This window comes from Muscardinus avellanarius (genome assembly GCF_963383645.1).
Source record: "Muscardinus avellanarius genome assembly, chromosome: 8".
Lineage (NCBI taxonomy): Eukaryota > Metazoa > Chordata > Mammalia > Rodentia > Gliridae > Muscardinus > Muscardinus avellanarius.
The window spans coordinates 65,513,863-65,530,167 of record NC_137794.1 but is presented as its reverse complement, the minus strand read 5'-3'; the positions used below and the strand labels follow the sequence as shown (position 1 = coordinate 65,530,167).

At 43.6% G+C, this 16,305-nt stretch overlaps 1 protein-coding gene across 1 annotated transcript in view; it reads left to right on the top strand.

Annotated features, from left to right (window-relative positions):
- FYN (FYN proto-oncogene, Src family tyrosine kinase) overlaps nucleotides 1–16,305 on the top strand; it is a gene marked incomplete at its 3' end in the record, with an annotated part of 135,176 nt that overhangs the window by 78,617 nt on the left and 40,254 nt on the right. Inside the window, exons 3-7 of the mRNA XM_080699813.1 lie at nucleotides 1,644–1,740; nucleotides 8,928–9,026; nucleotides 11,959–12,062; nucleotides 13,146–13,295; nucleotides 15,956–16,120. Coding sequence (XP_080555939.1) covers nucleotides 1,644–1,740; nucleotides 8,928–9,026; nucleotides 11,959–12,062; nucleotides 13,146–13,295; nucleotides 15,956–16,120 — 615 coding nt within the window. The remainder of the gene's footprint in view (nucleotides 1–1,643; nucleotides 1,741–8,927; nucleotides 9,027–11,958; nucleotides 12,063–13,145; nucleotides 13,296–15,955; nucleotides 16,121–16,305) is intronic.

Genomic DNA, 16,305 nt, shown 5'->3' with positions numbered 1-16,305 from the left:
GAGTATTAAGTAAGAATAGACATGACCTTAGAAGCGCCCATGTATTTTTTTAAGCGCCCATGTATTTTTTTAAGCTAGTCAGTCGTCTAACCTTTCAGAGGAATCTAAAAAGAGGAAAGCAATTTCTAAATGAGCCCCACTTGCCTGGTCAGGCCATCTGACCAGCAGCTCTCCTACAGGAAGTCCCACTTGGAATGGATGGGAAGATATCTTGAATAGCAAATGCCCACCAAACTTAGCAGCTTAAAACAACACACACTTTTTTTTATCTTAGTTTCTGTGAGTCAGGAATCCAGGAATGACTTAGCAGGGGGGTCCCGGCCTCAAGGTGTCTTGCAGGCTGCAGTCCAGGCTCTATTCGGCTCCCTGTCCACCTGAGAGCCATCTGCTTCCAAGCGCGTGTGGAAATTCAGGCCACTGGCTGCTGGCCAGTTCTGTCACGTGGGCCTTACCAACATGGCACCTCACTTCTTCAGAATGTATAAACTGAGCAATAGAGAAAGTCTTCTAGGAAGACAGATGTCACCATCTTCTGAAACCTGATCACTCAAGAGATGTCCATCACCTCTTTGCATTCTCTTGGTTAGAAGCAAGTCAATAGGTTCAGCCCACACTCAGGGGGAGGAGAAGGTACAAGGAGGTGAATACCTATTATATAAAGCAAGTCCTGGGCCTAAGGGGAATCTGGAGATTTTTTTGCTGTTGATAGCAAACCTCTGCAAATCAGGATGGGCCTCCTTGGGGAGTCAGCCAGATGAAAAGACACAGAATGGGCATAAGGAAGAGGGAGTATTATAAGACAGTATAAGGAGCCAGGCACAGAGGTCCAAGCCTGGAATTTCAGTACTTGGGAGGCTGAAACAGGAAGATCATAGCAGAATAGAAGCCAACGCAGGTTTGAGGCCAATACATAGTATCTTAGTGAAACCCTGCTTCAAAATTTTAAAAAAGGGCTGGGGATGTATCTCAGTATAGAACACCCCTGGATTCAGTTACCAACAGCAAAAAAAAAAAAAAAAAAAAAAAAAACACTGTGAGGAGAGGTAAGCTCAAGGTAGAAGGAGAACAGGGAGAAAGAAGACAGCAAGTATTGTCAGCAGTAGGACTGAGCAGCTGAAAGCTACAAAGTGACCAGAGATGCCAAGGGCGTTGCATCCTCCGGTTGGGGTGAACATGACAGTCTTCTCTAAATAAGCTGCAGAAGGAATTACCTTCTGCGTTACTAGAAAGACCGATCCAATTTACCCAGAACTTACCATGGGCCCAGAGTGGAGGAGCACGTGTGAGAGATGAAGGGGACCGGCAGCCGCCGCAGATTCCTGCAAATGCGAACCTTAATGCTGCTGCTGCCCTTTAGTTCTGGACAGGACATTAATATCTGTCTCTTCCCCAGGACTGATTCAAAGGTGAACCGAAAGCAGTCCTTCAACTCCACGTTTCTGTCAGATCAAATAATGATCCTCCCATACAACCGCCAAGGCTTAAATTCAGCCCCGAGGCGCTGGTTTTCCCACCTTAATTATAGCACTTCATCACGTTATTAGTGCTGACTCAATGTAGGTTTTGAAGATGAGATTTTTAGCAAAGACTTAGTTTCTTGGAATTGGGTTGCCCTGTAACAATCTCTCTCCTTGTTTTGTTAGGAGTGACGCTCTTTGTGGCCCTTTATGACTATGAAGCACGAACGGAAGACGACCTGAGTTTCCACAAAGGAGAAAAATTTCAAATATTGAACAGCTCGTAAGTTTAGGGTGGGAGGATTGGGTACCTGAAATGCTAAAAGAACATTTGGTAAATTCACTCACTGGTTTATAACAGTGTCATTTTGAGAGAAGAGTCAACGCAGTACCATGACACTGTATGTCTAAGGGGCATCTTAGAAGATACCATGGTATCTTGGTATTTGTTTTTCACAACTACCAAACACTCCAGGGGGCAAGGCCCATGGAGGCATTTCCCTGTCATGACAATCTTCGTGAGATGAAAAAAGAAGTGATTTCACTCACTCACGAAAGACTACGGCACGGGCCTTGAGTGGGACCACTAGGAACAACTGTTAAACAAGAAGTGGGGACGTTTGAAAATGACACTAAAACCCTACCTTTAATACTTCCATAAAGTATTAAATGAGGAATGTAGACCATGAGGGAATGTAGACCACCTTTATATATCACCTCTATTAGACCGAGGCAGCATGCATGGATGAGGGCCCTTCAGGAAAATCCAGGCTCCCAAGAAAATGGTGGTGTCCCACCGCAAGCAGGCACCTCAGGGCTCCTTATGAGCGCGCTCTGGTGGTTGGGAAAGAATCCCACCTGGGGGCTGAGGGGCTGGCACAGCAGGAAGATCTTTATCCCATGCCACCAAGTTTAGTTGTGTCTCCTCTGCTCCCTGAGCAAACAGGATTCTGCAGTGGAGGAAGGAATCTCCCGGCTCTTTGGCTTGCTCAGAAAGATGAGCATGGGGAGACCAGAGCAGCCCTGCTCTTATCGTGTATCCCAGAAAGAAGAGGGGCCCTATAACCTGAAAATACCCTCTTGGAAAGCCCACCCTTCCCTGGGACGTCCCCTGGCTGAGAACATGTCACCTTTCAACAGCAAGAACAAAAACCTCCACGAGAGGCTAGTAACTCCCCTCTCGATATCAGAAGACACTGTCTACAGAGCCACAGAGGTTTCTTTTAATTACTATCATTGTCGTCATTAGCAAAGGTGTAGGTAGGTTGTTTTGTTGAAGTACATGCGGAATGGTGCATATAACAGTGTAAATGTCAGTGTCCATACGATGTAAACGTACTTACCACCTTTCGACTTTACATCTAAAAATGGTAAAAAGTGATGTATGTCATGTTACATATATTTTGCCACAAGTGTTTTATAGCATGCAGTTTGCCGGATCTTCACCAACAGCATGGCCATGCAGCCAGCACTGGGGTCAGGCATACTACCTGCCCCTCCTCCCCCAGGAAACCTCCTCCTGTTGCCACAGGAATTTTTTAAAAATGGTGAACAGCTGCCATTTCTTGAAGGCACCTTATGTGTTGGCCATGTGCTGAGTTGCAGATGCTGTCACTTATTCTTCACAAGTGTCTGAGATGTGTATCACAGTCATCGTTTGACGTCTGAGGTGATGGAGGCTGAGGTTAGGGAATTGCCTACATGACCAGGCGGGCAGGTGGCAGGGCTCAGGCTGGGGGTGGCGGTGTGACCTTGGAAAGGCCCAGATGCCCCCTTTAAGGTGACCCATCCAAGCTACATGAAGGGTTGGAAAGTTGGATGGAAGGTCAGGAGTAGGAAATCTGGCTTTGATCTCTTCTGATTTATGATTGTCTATTGTTAGTTTGATTCTCAGATCAATGCTTCCTGTCAGAATCTTCTAGCTCTGAATTATGAAATACATCCCTCTTGAGCCAGGCGTGAGATTACACACTTGTAATCTCAGCATTTTGGGAGGTTGAGACAGGAGGGTCAGGGTTCGCAGCCAGCCTCAGCTACTTAGTGGGGCCCTTTGCAACTCAGTGAGACCCTGTTTCAAAATAAAGAATAAAAAACTAGGGCTGAGGTGTAGCTCCGAGGTAGAATGTCCCTGGGTTCCCTCCCCAGTACCACAAAAAAAAAAAAAAAAAGAAAAGAAAAACGTCCCTCTTCCCCTCCCCAGTTTATACAATATTACCTAAATGTCAAGTTGATTACAGATTTAACACTATGTGTAAGTTTAAAAGTAAGGGCCAGTAGCCAAGTGTGGTGACACATGCCCATAATCCCAGTACTTGGGAAGCTAAGAAACAGGTTTGAGACCAGCAACTTAGCAAGACCCTGTTTCAAAATTAAAAAAAAAAAAAAAAAAAAGGACTAGAGATACAGCTCAGAGGTAGAATGCCCCTGGGTTCAATTCCTGTAGAAAAAAAAATTTCAAAAGGTAAAAACCAGGAGTAATAAGTACTGTGCACAGCTCTGCTTCCAAGGTTTTCTCTACATGGCAAGTGGACCCACACTTGCCCACAACTCTGTCATAGTGAAATCCCTGACTCCTCCCTTCATAAGTCAAGAAGGGATCTACAATGTCATCTGATTGAACTTTGGAGAGACACTTAACGGGAGGATGCAGTCTATTCCAATCTATCCCAGTCTGTGTTTTATGATTTTCAAGCAAGGCTTTGATGTTTGCACAAGCCTTGGGGCCTCTGACCCTGTCCTCCTAGAAAAAAACATAAGAGAGGCTTTCCCCCCTTAAGGTTCTTTTCTTTGCCAGAGGAATTCCTCATCTCGCTTGCCATTTAAATGCCCTTTTTCAAGGTTATAGAAAAGAAAAATAAGGTTCGTGTAACAGATACGGTATCCTAAAGTCAAGGGTAATAACAGGGAAGAGAATATAATGAAGGGAAAAAAAAAACGAAGCAGGGACCCAGCAGATGGCAGCTCCTCCCCTCCCCCAGCCCCAGGGGCTCTCCTCCGGACAGACAGTGGCTCCACTCTCCCCAGGAGCTGCCACGCCTCCCAGAGTGTCCTCCCACTGCCTAGCCCTGTCAGAAGGCAGAAGCTAGGGGCCATGGCATTTGGGCAGGGTTGGGGGGGTGGTTCTTCGTGGAGTTTTTGCTGTGCTGGGGATGGAACCTGGGTTTTGCACATGCTAAGAGCAAGGGCTTGGTCACTAAGCTGTACCTCCAATGTGGTTTTTGTTTTAAAATGCAGTATCCACCTTGGGCTGTGGAGGCAGATGTGCCCAGGGGTGCTGTAACCTAACACAGGTGTGTGTTTGGGGGGGAGGGGGATTTGTAATTCATCAACCTGTTGTTAGAGCTCAGTGTGATGTATCAGGACATTATTAAACTTGAACCCACTTTGCAATATACTTAAGTCCATCTGTTTTATTCCTTTTTCATATTTTATGACTAGTGATGCACTATCTTAAAACAGTGCCTTTAAATCTGTTATAGTTTACACAGAGTGGGATAGATAGTGACCATTGCCAGAGGCTTGTTTAAAGTACTTTTCCATTATAATCAGAAGAAATCTGGTTTAGAACCCCACCCAAATATTTGATAAAATTGTTATAGATATGCTCTCTGAAAGTAAGATGGGCAGTGACCAAATTTAGAAAGAATATAACATCTATAATAAAAAATGTTCCATAGTTGGGCAGGCCACCCACCCGGTTGCTGTTAGCAAATGTCATTTCCTGGTTCCATCAGGGCTCCAGAGCACCTGGGCTCCCAGCTTCTGAGCCCACAAGCCCTGGCCGCTTGGCCACCTGAGGACAGGCTCTCTAAAGTCTTTCAGAGGAACAGGAGGAGATGGTACAAAAACTTAGAAGCCATTCTAGACCAGCACAAGGATTTAAGTCATATATTTGAATCAGAACAATATAATTAAAGAAAACCTCACCAAAGGTGAATTAATGAAAAATCTGAACTGTGAGAACAGTTGAAAGAAATGTACCTTTAATAATGCTGATTGCCTGCAATAAGTCAAGTAAAGAAATAAAAGGTAGCACATTAAAGATCCTATTCTCCTAAATCAGTGTGACTTGTAGAACGTATGATTTATTCGCTTGCCCAACAACTTCTGATAGATGGTTCTATCAGTGCCAGCCTCTTTGGTAAGAGGGCTCCCTTACCCTCTGAGTAAATCATAAGGTAAATGTAATAAAAATGTGAGGTTCACTACATAACACGTTGAGTCTTTGTCACCTCTGTCTTCTTTGATGGGGAAAGTGACCCTGGATGGCCTAGAAACAGAGAAATCAAGGATGACCTCCTTTTCTTGAGTAAATGAAAACCCTGGTGAGATTAATGGGGTCACACAAGAAAGTCAGAAACTCTTCATAAGCCCATTACATTCCCAGCAATTACGTGGCTCCAGTTGACTTTAGAAGGAGCCCACAGTTGGATTCTAATTTGTGCTAAACTATTTAGATGCCTAGACCAAAATGAGATAGTTAATGCTTAATTTGAATTGGAAATTACTTCATTAGTGTCAAGTCACCTGAATAAGACTGGACTTGTCCCAATTTGCAGCAAAATGTATTGGCTTCCCGCCCCCTTTGACATTCCAACATACACTGAAATTGATGCTTAGCCTTTCTTTTTCTTAATTAAATTAAATTAGAACCAACTCAATGAAGGTTATTGTGCATTAAAAAATAAGTCTGTGCTACAAACACTTAATTTTTTCCTCGCCATTTTGGAGCCTTTCCCAGGTTGGTAGATTTGGGGAGAGGAGATGGTGGATATTGTTATTTTTGTGTGATGAAATGTCTCCATCTAGTGGAATTTCAGAGCAGTAACCATTGTCACTATTAAAGTGAAAAATGCCTGCATGGCCATTTCCTTAAATATGCACAAAGAAAATTAATTTCCAAATATACTCTTAGATGATAGACTTAAATCTGTATGTATTTCTTTTGGGAGACAGGAATGAAACTGGTGTAAACTGCGAAAATTTTAACATTCTTGGTTTGGGTTTTGGTGTTGAGTTTCGTATCTTTGACCTCACACATGCTAGGCAAGCACTCCACCACTGAGCTACACTCCCAGCCCTTAATTTTTTAATTTTATTAGTTGCAACCCGAGAGGCTGGGTTGCATACAACAACAAAAAATAGCATAGTGTAGATACCACACAGTGTTTAATGATCCAGCTCTTGGGTAGTGGATTCAGAGTTGTTTGCATCTACATATATTTTTTTTTCTTTTATTTATTTTTTTTTTTTTACTTTTACATTTTTTTTTCTTTACATTTTCTTTAAATCTAGTTCTTTACATATATTTTTTGATGGGTAGAAGAATACCAGAATTTAAAAATCTGGACATGAACTGAATTTAAGATTATGATTAAAAGATCTTCTGGGTATGAGAACTATTGTTTCCCTCTTTTGTTTAATAGATTTATAAAGGAAATATAGGTGTTAGAACCCTTTGGCAGCACCCTGGTTTTCTCTGAGCCCTTCTATTATCTATTCATTTTCTCACATCTGCACCCACAGGGGCTTGTTATCATTTGTTCTATGGCTTCAGGAAATACTGCCTGCCATCCTTGCTCACTGGCCACCTCACTCAAAGGATTTTTATTGTTGTTGTTAATGGTATGGGCCTTGAACCCAGGAGCATTCTACCTCTGGGCTACAGCCCTAGTCCTATTTTTTATATTATATTATGTTATATTATATTATGTTATATATGTATTGTGTGTGGTGCTAGGAATTGAACCCAGGGAATCATTCTACCTCCGAGCTACACGCCCAGACCGATTTTATTTTCTGTTTGGGAAAAAAGGGTCTCACTAAGCCAGGTGTGGTGGTGCACACTTGTAATCCCAGCATTCGGGAGGCTGAGACAGGAGAATGACACAAGTTCAAGCCAGCCTCAACTACTTAGTGAGGCTCTCAGCAACTTAGTGAGACCCTGTTTCCAAATAAAATAGAAAATAGGTCTGGGAGTATGGCCCAGAGGTAGAATGCCCCTGGGTTCCACCCTCAGTACTATAAAAAAAAAAAAAAAAAAAAAAAAAGTTTCACTAAGTTGCTGAAAGTCTAAGTTAGTTGCTGAAGGTGGCCTTGAACCTGCAATCTTTCTATCTCAGCCTCCCAAATACAGGGGTTACTAGCATGCACCAACATACTGGGCTTCAGGGTGTTCTTTTTTAGGGAACACTGAAGGGAAAGTTCAGGTTTAATATGGGGGCTGGTTAGCTTCTACCTAATTATGTCAGCCTGGGGAGGACCTTTACCCCAGCCCAAAGCCAAAGCATTTTCTTCCCTGGCTGAGAGCTTTGACACAGAGCCCAGCCAAACACTCATTTTTTTTTTTTTTAAGCCAAAATTTTCTCTTACTGCCTCCAAGAACCAAAAAAGAAAGGAGAGAAGGTGCTGGTACTCTGGTGGCCAGAGTCAGAGAAGCCGATGTGCTCAAGGGCAGGCGTGTCCTCCCCTGGCCTCGTGCTGTATTGACCACAGGCTGGTGACAGGACCTCAGCCAATCCCTATTCTTTGTCATACATAAACCTGTGTGCATCTAAGCACATGAACTTAAACAGTTTTGCTCACCCGGCAGTCTGAAGGTAAGAGTCCTGTTATGAGCCTCCTTTCACAGCCTCTGAGTGCTCTCCAGAAGGAGCAGGCCAGTAGGACTAAAAATCAAACCCGTGTGTCCCCTGTGTGCACTCACACAGCTGCGCCCACCCTGCCTCGCCCACCAACCATCCTCGGGCAGGCCAGCGCTGTGAGCATCTGATGCAGTAACCTCAGATTGCAAATTAAGGGGGAGGTCTGTCCTATCAGAATCTCCATCATTCTACCTGCAGAAGAGTGTGTCTCCCATTTTCTAGAGAGCAGGTGTATTCAGGGTCTTCCCAGCACTCAACTAGGCCTCTACCAGCTTCTCCCCCCACAAGACCACCTGCAGCTACGATATTTTCTAAAGTAAGCTGAGCCCAGTACCCTTCCCCTCTGTCCATCCTTCTCTCACCAGGTAAAAATGCCTCCACCACAAGAGAGCCTCCTTGTGACCAGAACCCTGAGAGAGAGAGAGAGAGAGAGAGAGAGAGAGAGAGAGAGAGAGAGAGAGAGAGAGAGAGAGAAGAGAGGGAGAGGTGTGTGTGTGTGTGTGGGGGGGTGTGCTTGGATTGAATTCCAGGCCTCACACATGCTAGCAAACTTTGTACCAGTGAGCTACACACACACCCCAGCCCCAAGTTCTATCTTCTTAATTCACAAATAAGGCAAGAGAACAAGGCTGGGTTCAGCTCACCGACTCAGCACACTGTCTGATCTTCATGGGAAAGCCACTGGGATTTAAGGAAAAGGAGCAAGTCTTGGAGGAATTGGGTAAAAGAGTAAGTAGGTAGCCATCTTAGACTGCATGTTATCAAGCCTGACCATAAAAAGTGGAAATGAGCAACGCCTTGACTTCTTTCTCTTTGTCCTTTGCAGGGAAGGAGACTGGTGGGAGGCCCGCTCCTTAACGACCGGAGAGACGGGTTACATCCCCAGCAATTACGTGGCTCCCGTTGACTCCATCCAGGCAGAAGAGTATGTTTTGTTTTGTTGTTTTCACTTAACTACTTGCTTTTAAAAGTTAGTTTCCAGAATAAAATGCCATTGACATTGTGCAGGAGTGAGAAGAAATTCACTGGCGTGATTAAGAGTTGGGGGAATATGGCAGTGCTGTGTTTCCCAGGCTCTGTGCCCTGGTTTTTGTCATCTCTATGTACTACTTGCACTATTATTAACTTCATCTTTTCCTTTAAGCCTCTCTGCTTTTTAACTTATGCTTACTTTGAAAGGGAACTTTATATCTGTACCTTAAATAAAAATTCAGCATAACTTGTTATAGATTTTTAATCATAAAAAACATAATGAAATTCTAACCACAACATAAATTACTCTTGGCCCAAGGTTGACCTCCTGGGGTGGGGAAAGGCAAATAATTATTAGAAATTAAACTAAGGTTTTTCCCCTTGATGTAGTCAGAATATTAAGAGTGTTAAAAAGATATACTTTCCCTGCCCCAGATAAAAAAGAGCTTACAGACAGTGTGTCCCATAGCTTGGGAAATATGCAGTGATAGTTCAAATGATCTTTCCCTCTGATTGGGGTCTCAGTTGTTTCCTTTGGTAGTAAATAGTGGCACTCTCGGAAGGCCAGGAGGTGGGCAGGCGGAGGGAATGATGGTTCTCCTGTTCTGTGGGGCTGAATGGGCACTTACAAAGGGGAGACCTGCAAAGGGCTGTAGACCCACCCTCACTTCTGAACTGCGGGAATTGAGGTGGAGCCACGATCCTCCAGTCCTGGGAACTTGACCTCCTCCCCAACACCTAGGGACTTACCTCACCAGGAAGGGAGTGGAGAAAAGTCAGTCACTGAGCCCAACCTTTGGCTCTGATATTTAATTTCGCCGTGGATTTGTTTAAGCGCTGCAAGGAGGATTAGACTGTACACCTAGCCAAATCCCCAAATGGATCATTCTCTTGTCTTTAATCCCCTTGTATTTCTTCCACTAAGAAGATCTGTTTTGTTTCCCACTCTCAAATACTCCATGGTTCTGAGCTGGTTTTTCCTCCCTCCTAAATGTGTTCCATCACTGGTGAACAAAGGTATTTGTATTGAATCTTTATTGTAGGACAGACTTGCAAACATCTTTCTGTTCTTTTAGAATAAACAAGACTACCAAATGTAGCATTATTTTGATTTACATGTAAACCTACAGGCTATATATTTACCTTCTGATTACAGTGATCAATTTTTTAAATATTTTTTTAAAGAATAAAAAAAAAATTTGCCTGTAGTTTTAGATATGCAACTAAGTTAGCATTATCTTTTTTTTTTTTTTTAATGGTGGCACTGGGGTTCCTGGAAACCCTTCTACCTCCGGGCTACACTCCCAGACCTATTTTATATTTTTATTTAGAAACAGGGTCTCTTAAGCCAGCGTGGCTGGCTTTGAACCTATGCGATCCACCTGTCTCCTCCTCCCAAGCACGGGGATTACAAGCATGCGCCACCATGCCCAGCCTACCATTATCTTAAAATACTATTTAGGTGCAATCCATTGTCCTAACAAGCCCCATTTCACCACTATTTTACCCAGCATTTTAATTGGGTTATTGAAATAAATCCAGAAATATATTCGTCACAAATAATTGGTGTAATATTTTTGGCACCAACTAGTGCTAGGTTAGGGATTCTTGCACATTTAGTACTGACATCACTGAGGAGCTAACGCGTACTGTGTCTTAATCTTCAGTGAAACTCTTTCATTCACAAAAGAATGTGACAGTGAACATTTAATAGCTATGGGTTCCTGGAATCCCTTCTACCTCCAGGCTACACTCTCAGACCTATTTTTTATTATTATTATTTTATTTGGAAACAGGGTGTCTTAAGCCAGCACTGCTGGCTTCGAACCTGCGTGATCCTCCTGTCTCCGCCTCCCAAGCACAGGGATTACAAGCATGCGCCACCACGCCCGGCTGAAACTTCATTTTAAAAATGGATCCTTTCACAGTTAAATATCCTGAAAGTTGTTCCTATGCACAGGTCCCCATGGAATACTCCAGAGTGCTCCCTCGAGCACCTACTAGTTCATTCAGCACCTGGTGCTGAAATGTAAACTAATTGCCAGGTGATGGCTAGTACTTGAGAGTACAGGGGGAGACAAACACAAGTAGCAAAAGTAATGGGAGGCCTTGCCTCCTAAAGTTGCACTGGAGTGGTGTTAACTCGCTCCCACCACTGTTAAGGACATGTTCACTGATTGTGGTCACCAGTCTCTGCAGCTGTGCCGAGAAGCCTTGCGGCAGGTCCCACTCCAGGTGCTCAGTAAACACCTTTCACTTACCCAAGTCCTCACACCTGCCAGATAGGAAAAGAAAATCAAAACCAAGCGTCCAAGGACAGCAAGTCATCTCAGGTCAGGGGCAACCTTGACAGTTTTTTCAGAGATCCTGTAGGTAGGAAATTACTGACAACACCATCCATCTTTATTCTTTATTCATTCTGAGTGACTTCCTTTATTAAAAAAAAAAAGACTTGATGAATGATCTTTCTCTACACCAAGACTGTGTTTTGTTATTTCCCAGGGGTTGTAATTATGCTCTGAAATCAAGGGTCTTGTAGTTGAGCATGGGAAGTATCTCCTGCAGTTGCCATTTCTAAACAAGGTCTTAGATTTCTCTTTCTGTGCATGCAGGTGACAGTTTTAACAGGAGCCAATTCCTGTCATCCTGGAGGGAAGGAAAACAGCTCACAATTCACATCTGATTCTTTTAGAGTGAAAGAGATGGAGTAGGGATAGAATCAGGAATAGATTGAAAGAGAATTGAATAAAGCTAGAAAAATACCTATCAGAAAAAGGTTAAGGGTAGAAGTGGCAATAAGGGAATTCATGGGCAAAATGGGGTGATGCTGTCCATTTTGTAGATGACCATTAGAAAGTTCTTTCTTCCCTTGATCTCACTTAAAGGTGGTACTTTGGAAAACTTGGCCGGAAAGATGCTGAGCGACAGCTTTTGTCTTTTGGAAACCCACGAGGTACCTTTCTCATCCGCGAGAGCGAAACCACCAAAGGTAAGATAACAAGTTGAAGAAGTTGGCTTGTCATTCAAATCTGCGGATTAGTCAGAGGGGATGAAAGGCTTATCTCTAATGTACAAGGATTTTAAAATGGCACATCTCCTCCCCATCGCGTGAGTACGGTCCTGTTTTCAGTTTCCCCCCAGGCTCTAGAGCTGCAGACAGCTCTGAAAGAACTACAGAGGCTGGGGGTGAAGACTTCCTCCTGCTGCGGAGCCGGGCAGCCTTGCTGCTCTGGGCTTACACATCACAGAGCTTCAGAAGTCCTTTAGAATTGTGATTTTTTTGAAACTCTCAGTTCCTCAGGCACCGATCACACAGGTTGTTTTTGCTTCCCTTGTGTGTGTGGGGGGGTGTTTTTTTAGTTGTTGTTGTTGTTGTTGTTGTTGTTGTTGTTGTTTTAATAACTGAGGACTTCTCTTCCTTTGTGTTTTTTAGCAACTTGTTAGAGCCCACAAGAGGAGATGGGTCAAAGGGAAAAAGAGTAGTGGCCTTCAGGCTTGATCTTTCAGACACTGGTTATCTGTCCCTAGAAAGTGTTGTGAGGAAGGACTTTGAAGCTCACTTTTAGAGAAAAAGCCCTTCAATTTCTTTGTATACACATCCCTGACTCTCACCTTGTCCTTGGGGACAGGAGACCAGACCAGCTCAGCTGGTAGTCCCTGTGCTTCTCTTGATCTTGCCTGGGGTGGCAGGGCTTGGGGAGTCTGTGCCATATTAGGCAACACAAGGGTACCAAGTAGAATGTGTTAGAAAAATATCCAGGAAGCTTCCAGTCTCAAGGGCAGAATCATTTCATTGCTAGTATCATCTGACATTTACAGGACAGCAAAAGTTGTCTTTCTCTTGTTCCTTAGTGGAGACGCGGTGTGTGTGTGTGTGTGTGTGTGTGTGTGTGTGTGTGTGTGTGTCTGTATGTGTGTCTGTGTGTGTGTGCCTGTGTATGTGTGTATGAGCACTTGTGCACATGCCCACACAGCTCCTCTTGATTATTATTAATCAGAATAGTCAAGTATAGAAGCCCTAAAAACCAGTCAAAACAGCGGGCGCTGCTAACGCTTTGCATCTTTACCCCAGGTGCCTATTCACTTTCCATCCGTGACTGGGATGATATGAAAGGAGACCATGTCAAACATTATAAAATCCGAAAACTCGACAACGGCGGCTACTATATCACCACCCGGGCCCAGTTCGAAACGCTTCAGCAGCTCGTGCAACATTACTCAGGTAATTTGAAGTCTAACTGCCTAGGGATGGTTGGGGTGCCCAGGGAGGGGGAGGCCAGAGCTCAAGGGGGCGGGAGGGGGGAAGACAAAAATGTACACAGTCGCTGGTAAAACGATTTCTCTGCCAGCCCCGAGCAGTGAGGCTTGGCCGAGGGCTCTACTGTTGTTCTGCCACAGTTATTATGAGTTCCATAGGCTCCTCGGGAGATTCTGTAGCATTGTGATTCCCCAAGTAAAAAGCAGAAGGTTAAATCTTAAAACTCGTTTGTGTTTTCATCTTCTTCGTAAAACCCTTGCAAGGTATCTATTAGATAGCTCAGAACCGTGAAGGAAGAGGGGCCAGTGGCTCGCAGGGCACTTCCCCGGGGACGGCCCCAGGATGCTGCAGCACGCTTCACCTCGTGCCTTGCAAACCTCCAGTCTGTTCATCATGTCCCACTTCTGCCACCAGTACTTGTCTCCTAAGTAGAGTTGCACCTGTGTGACCCACAACTCTTATTAAACCTGTTACATCTGCTGTATTAAACCTTTCAAAAGTACATTAGTCTCTCTCCTAACACCCAGACGTCACCATTATGTTGTTCTTGGAATCATAACTATCAGGTGTATTTAGGTATGCAGCTTGTACACTTTATTAAGGAATATGGTTTATTTATGCAACTGTTGAAATGCTTGCTTTTCTCCCCTTGGTTAGCAAGTATATCCCACTGTAGGACACATACGCAGATGTGGATTTAGACGTAGGTATACAGTGTTCAGATATTAAGCCAAGGAGTTTTTGTGTGTGTGACCCACCTATACATTTTATATTGTTCTTCATGACAATGATATGACTCCAGAGTAGTATGGCTTGACCTCGACTACTGCTCTGTGCACATTCACTGAAAATTAAGTGTGTATGTTGCCTATATATGTGCCTATATAGGTCCTGAAGTCTAATGAGCAATTAAAAAAAATTAGCAACACCCGGAGCACTCGTTGATTCGGGAATTGGCTAACTGGGTTTATGCGGCTTCTAATGAAATATTTGAGAGAAATGGAGCAGAATATCTCCCTGAGCTTAAGTGATATACTCAAAGTGCCTGCATGTTGTAAGGATTTTCCAAATGCTGAAATATATTTCATTACAGCCAAACATCAGCAGGATCCCCAGGGTTTGGATCATTTGAAAATATTTTATTGGAAAGGGCACCTTAATAACATCATAAAGCTGGAAGGAGAGAAGGGATATGAAGAACAATAGACATTTTTTAATCTCAGGGAAAAAATCCATCTCGAGTTAGATTTGTTTTTATATTAGCTTTTCCTCTTTCCTCCTCTTTCCTGCATAAAATGCCTTTGAAATATTGACACATAAATAATTTCCTGCCTAAATATCTCAGAACCTGGTTTCATCAAAAGGAAAGGAGTAAAAAGTAAGTTACGGTTAGTTCCCAGAGAAAAAGCAACAGCACTGTGTTTGCTTTCTGTGGGTCTGAGGGACTTCCGGGGAGCCTGGGGGGCTCTGTTAACCTGTCACGCCAGCCTTTCCGCTTGTGTCTCAGTTCTTATTCTTTGTTACCTGTTCTCATCTCACCAGTCTTTAACTTGCCATTTAGTCAATTTCCCTTCGGTATTCCTAGATTCTGAAAGGCATATTCTTAAAGAAAAAAGAAAAGAAAAGAAGGGGGGGGACTCCCAGAAGCCAATGAGTGATAACTACTATTTTCCCCCCTCTTTGACATCATTGAGTTTCTGTGTTCATTTTCATTCTTTCTCCTTTCAATCTAGAATCCTAAATTATACAGAAGAGACTGTTAGAACTTTTTTTCTTTTTTTAATGAAAGAGGCCGTGCAAGCATGTCTGACTAGTAGAACGGAGTCGGAATGCTCAGGAAGTCTCTAGAGAAATATGACATCTCTTTCCCCACCGGGTGTAATCTTCAGCCTTGCTAGTCATAACAGTCCAATGTTCTATGGCAGAATCCTGTACTAGACTTACAGCTTTAAACATATTCAGACCAGAAAAATCTCTAATCCCTTAGGTGATCTAGATACCAGAGAGGGAAATGGATAGTCTTGCTGACATTCTTTAGTCCAAATATGTTTTTTTCTTTTTTGTACTAGGGATTTAACCCAGGGGCGTTCTACTTCTGAACTACGCCCACAGCCCTTTTTTTTTTTTTTTAAACAAGGTCCAGCTAAGTTGTTGAGGGTCTTGCTAACTTGCTGAGGCTGCCCTCAAACCTGAGATCACCCTGTCTCAGCCTTCCAAGTACTGGGATCATAGGTGTGCGCCACCACGCCTGGCCCAAATGTACTTTTTGAAATCAGGGAAGGGGTTTGCAGGATTCCAGAAAATGTGTTTTTAGACATGCTTTGGGGTTGAAAGTGATTTTTTAATACAAAACACAAAACAGTTTCTATCTGTATCTGTATATAGACTATATCACACCTGAGGGCACAGAGTAGTCCAAATTTAAAATGTCCCGAGTCCCACCTCCAATGAGCGTCTTCGCTGCGTGGTGTCGAATCTTCCAAGGCACGTGCAGTTCTCAGCTGACAGGGCCCATCGAGTGCGAATGCGCACTGGCAGGCGTGGGATTGCGCCTGTGCATGTTGTGTTTACGTGTGTTCTGCTCTTCTCTCCCTCTCCTGCCGCTGCCCCTGCTCCTGCACCAGAGAGAGCTGCAGGTCTCTGCTGCCGCCTAGTAGTCCCCTGTCACAAAGGGATGCCAAGGCTAACCGATCTGTCTGTCAAAACCAAAGATGTCTGGGAAATCCCTCGAGAATCCCTGCAGCTGATCAAGAGACTGGGAAATGGGCAGTTTGGGGAAGTATGGATGGGTACGCTGAGACTCAGTTACTCTATTCTTAGCTTCTTCGTTTGGAAAATCTCCAACATCAAAGATGGAAGGTGAAAAGAAAGACTTTCCGACCAGGAAGAAAATTTGAATTACTGCTAGTGGAGAATAATATCTTCGATTTTAATTTCAAAATTCTAGAATTTCTAGAAAAGAGATAGGAAGTGG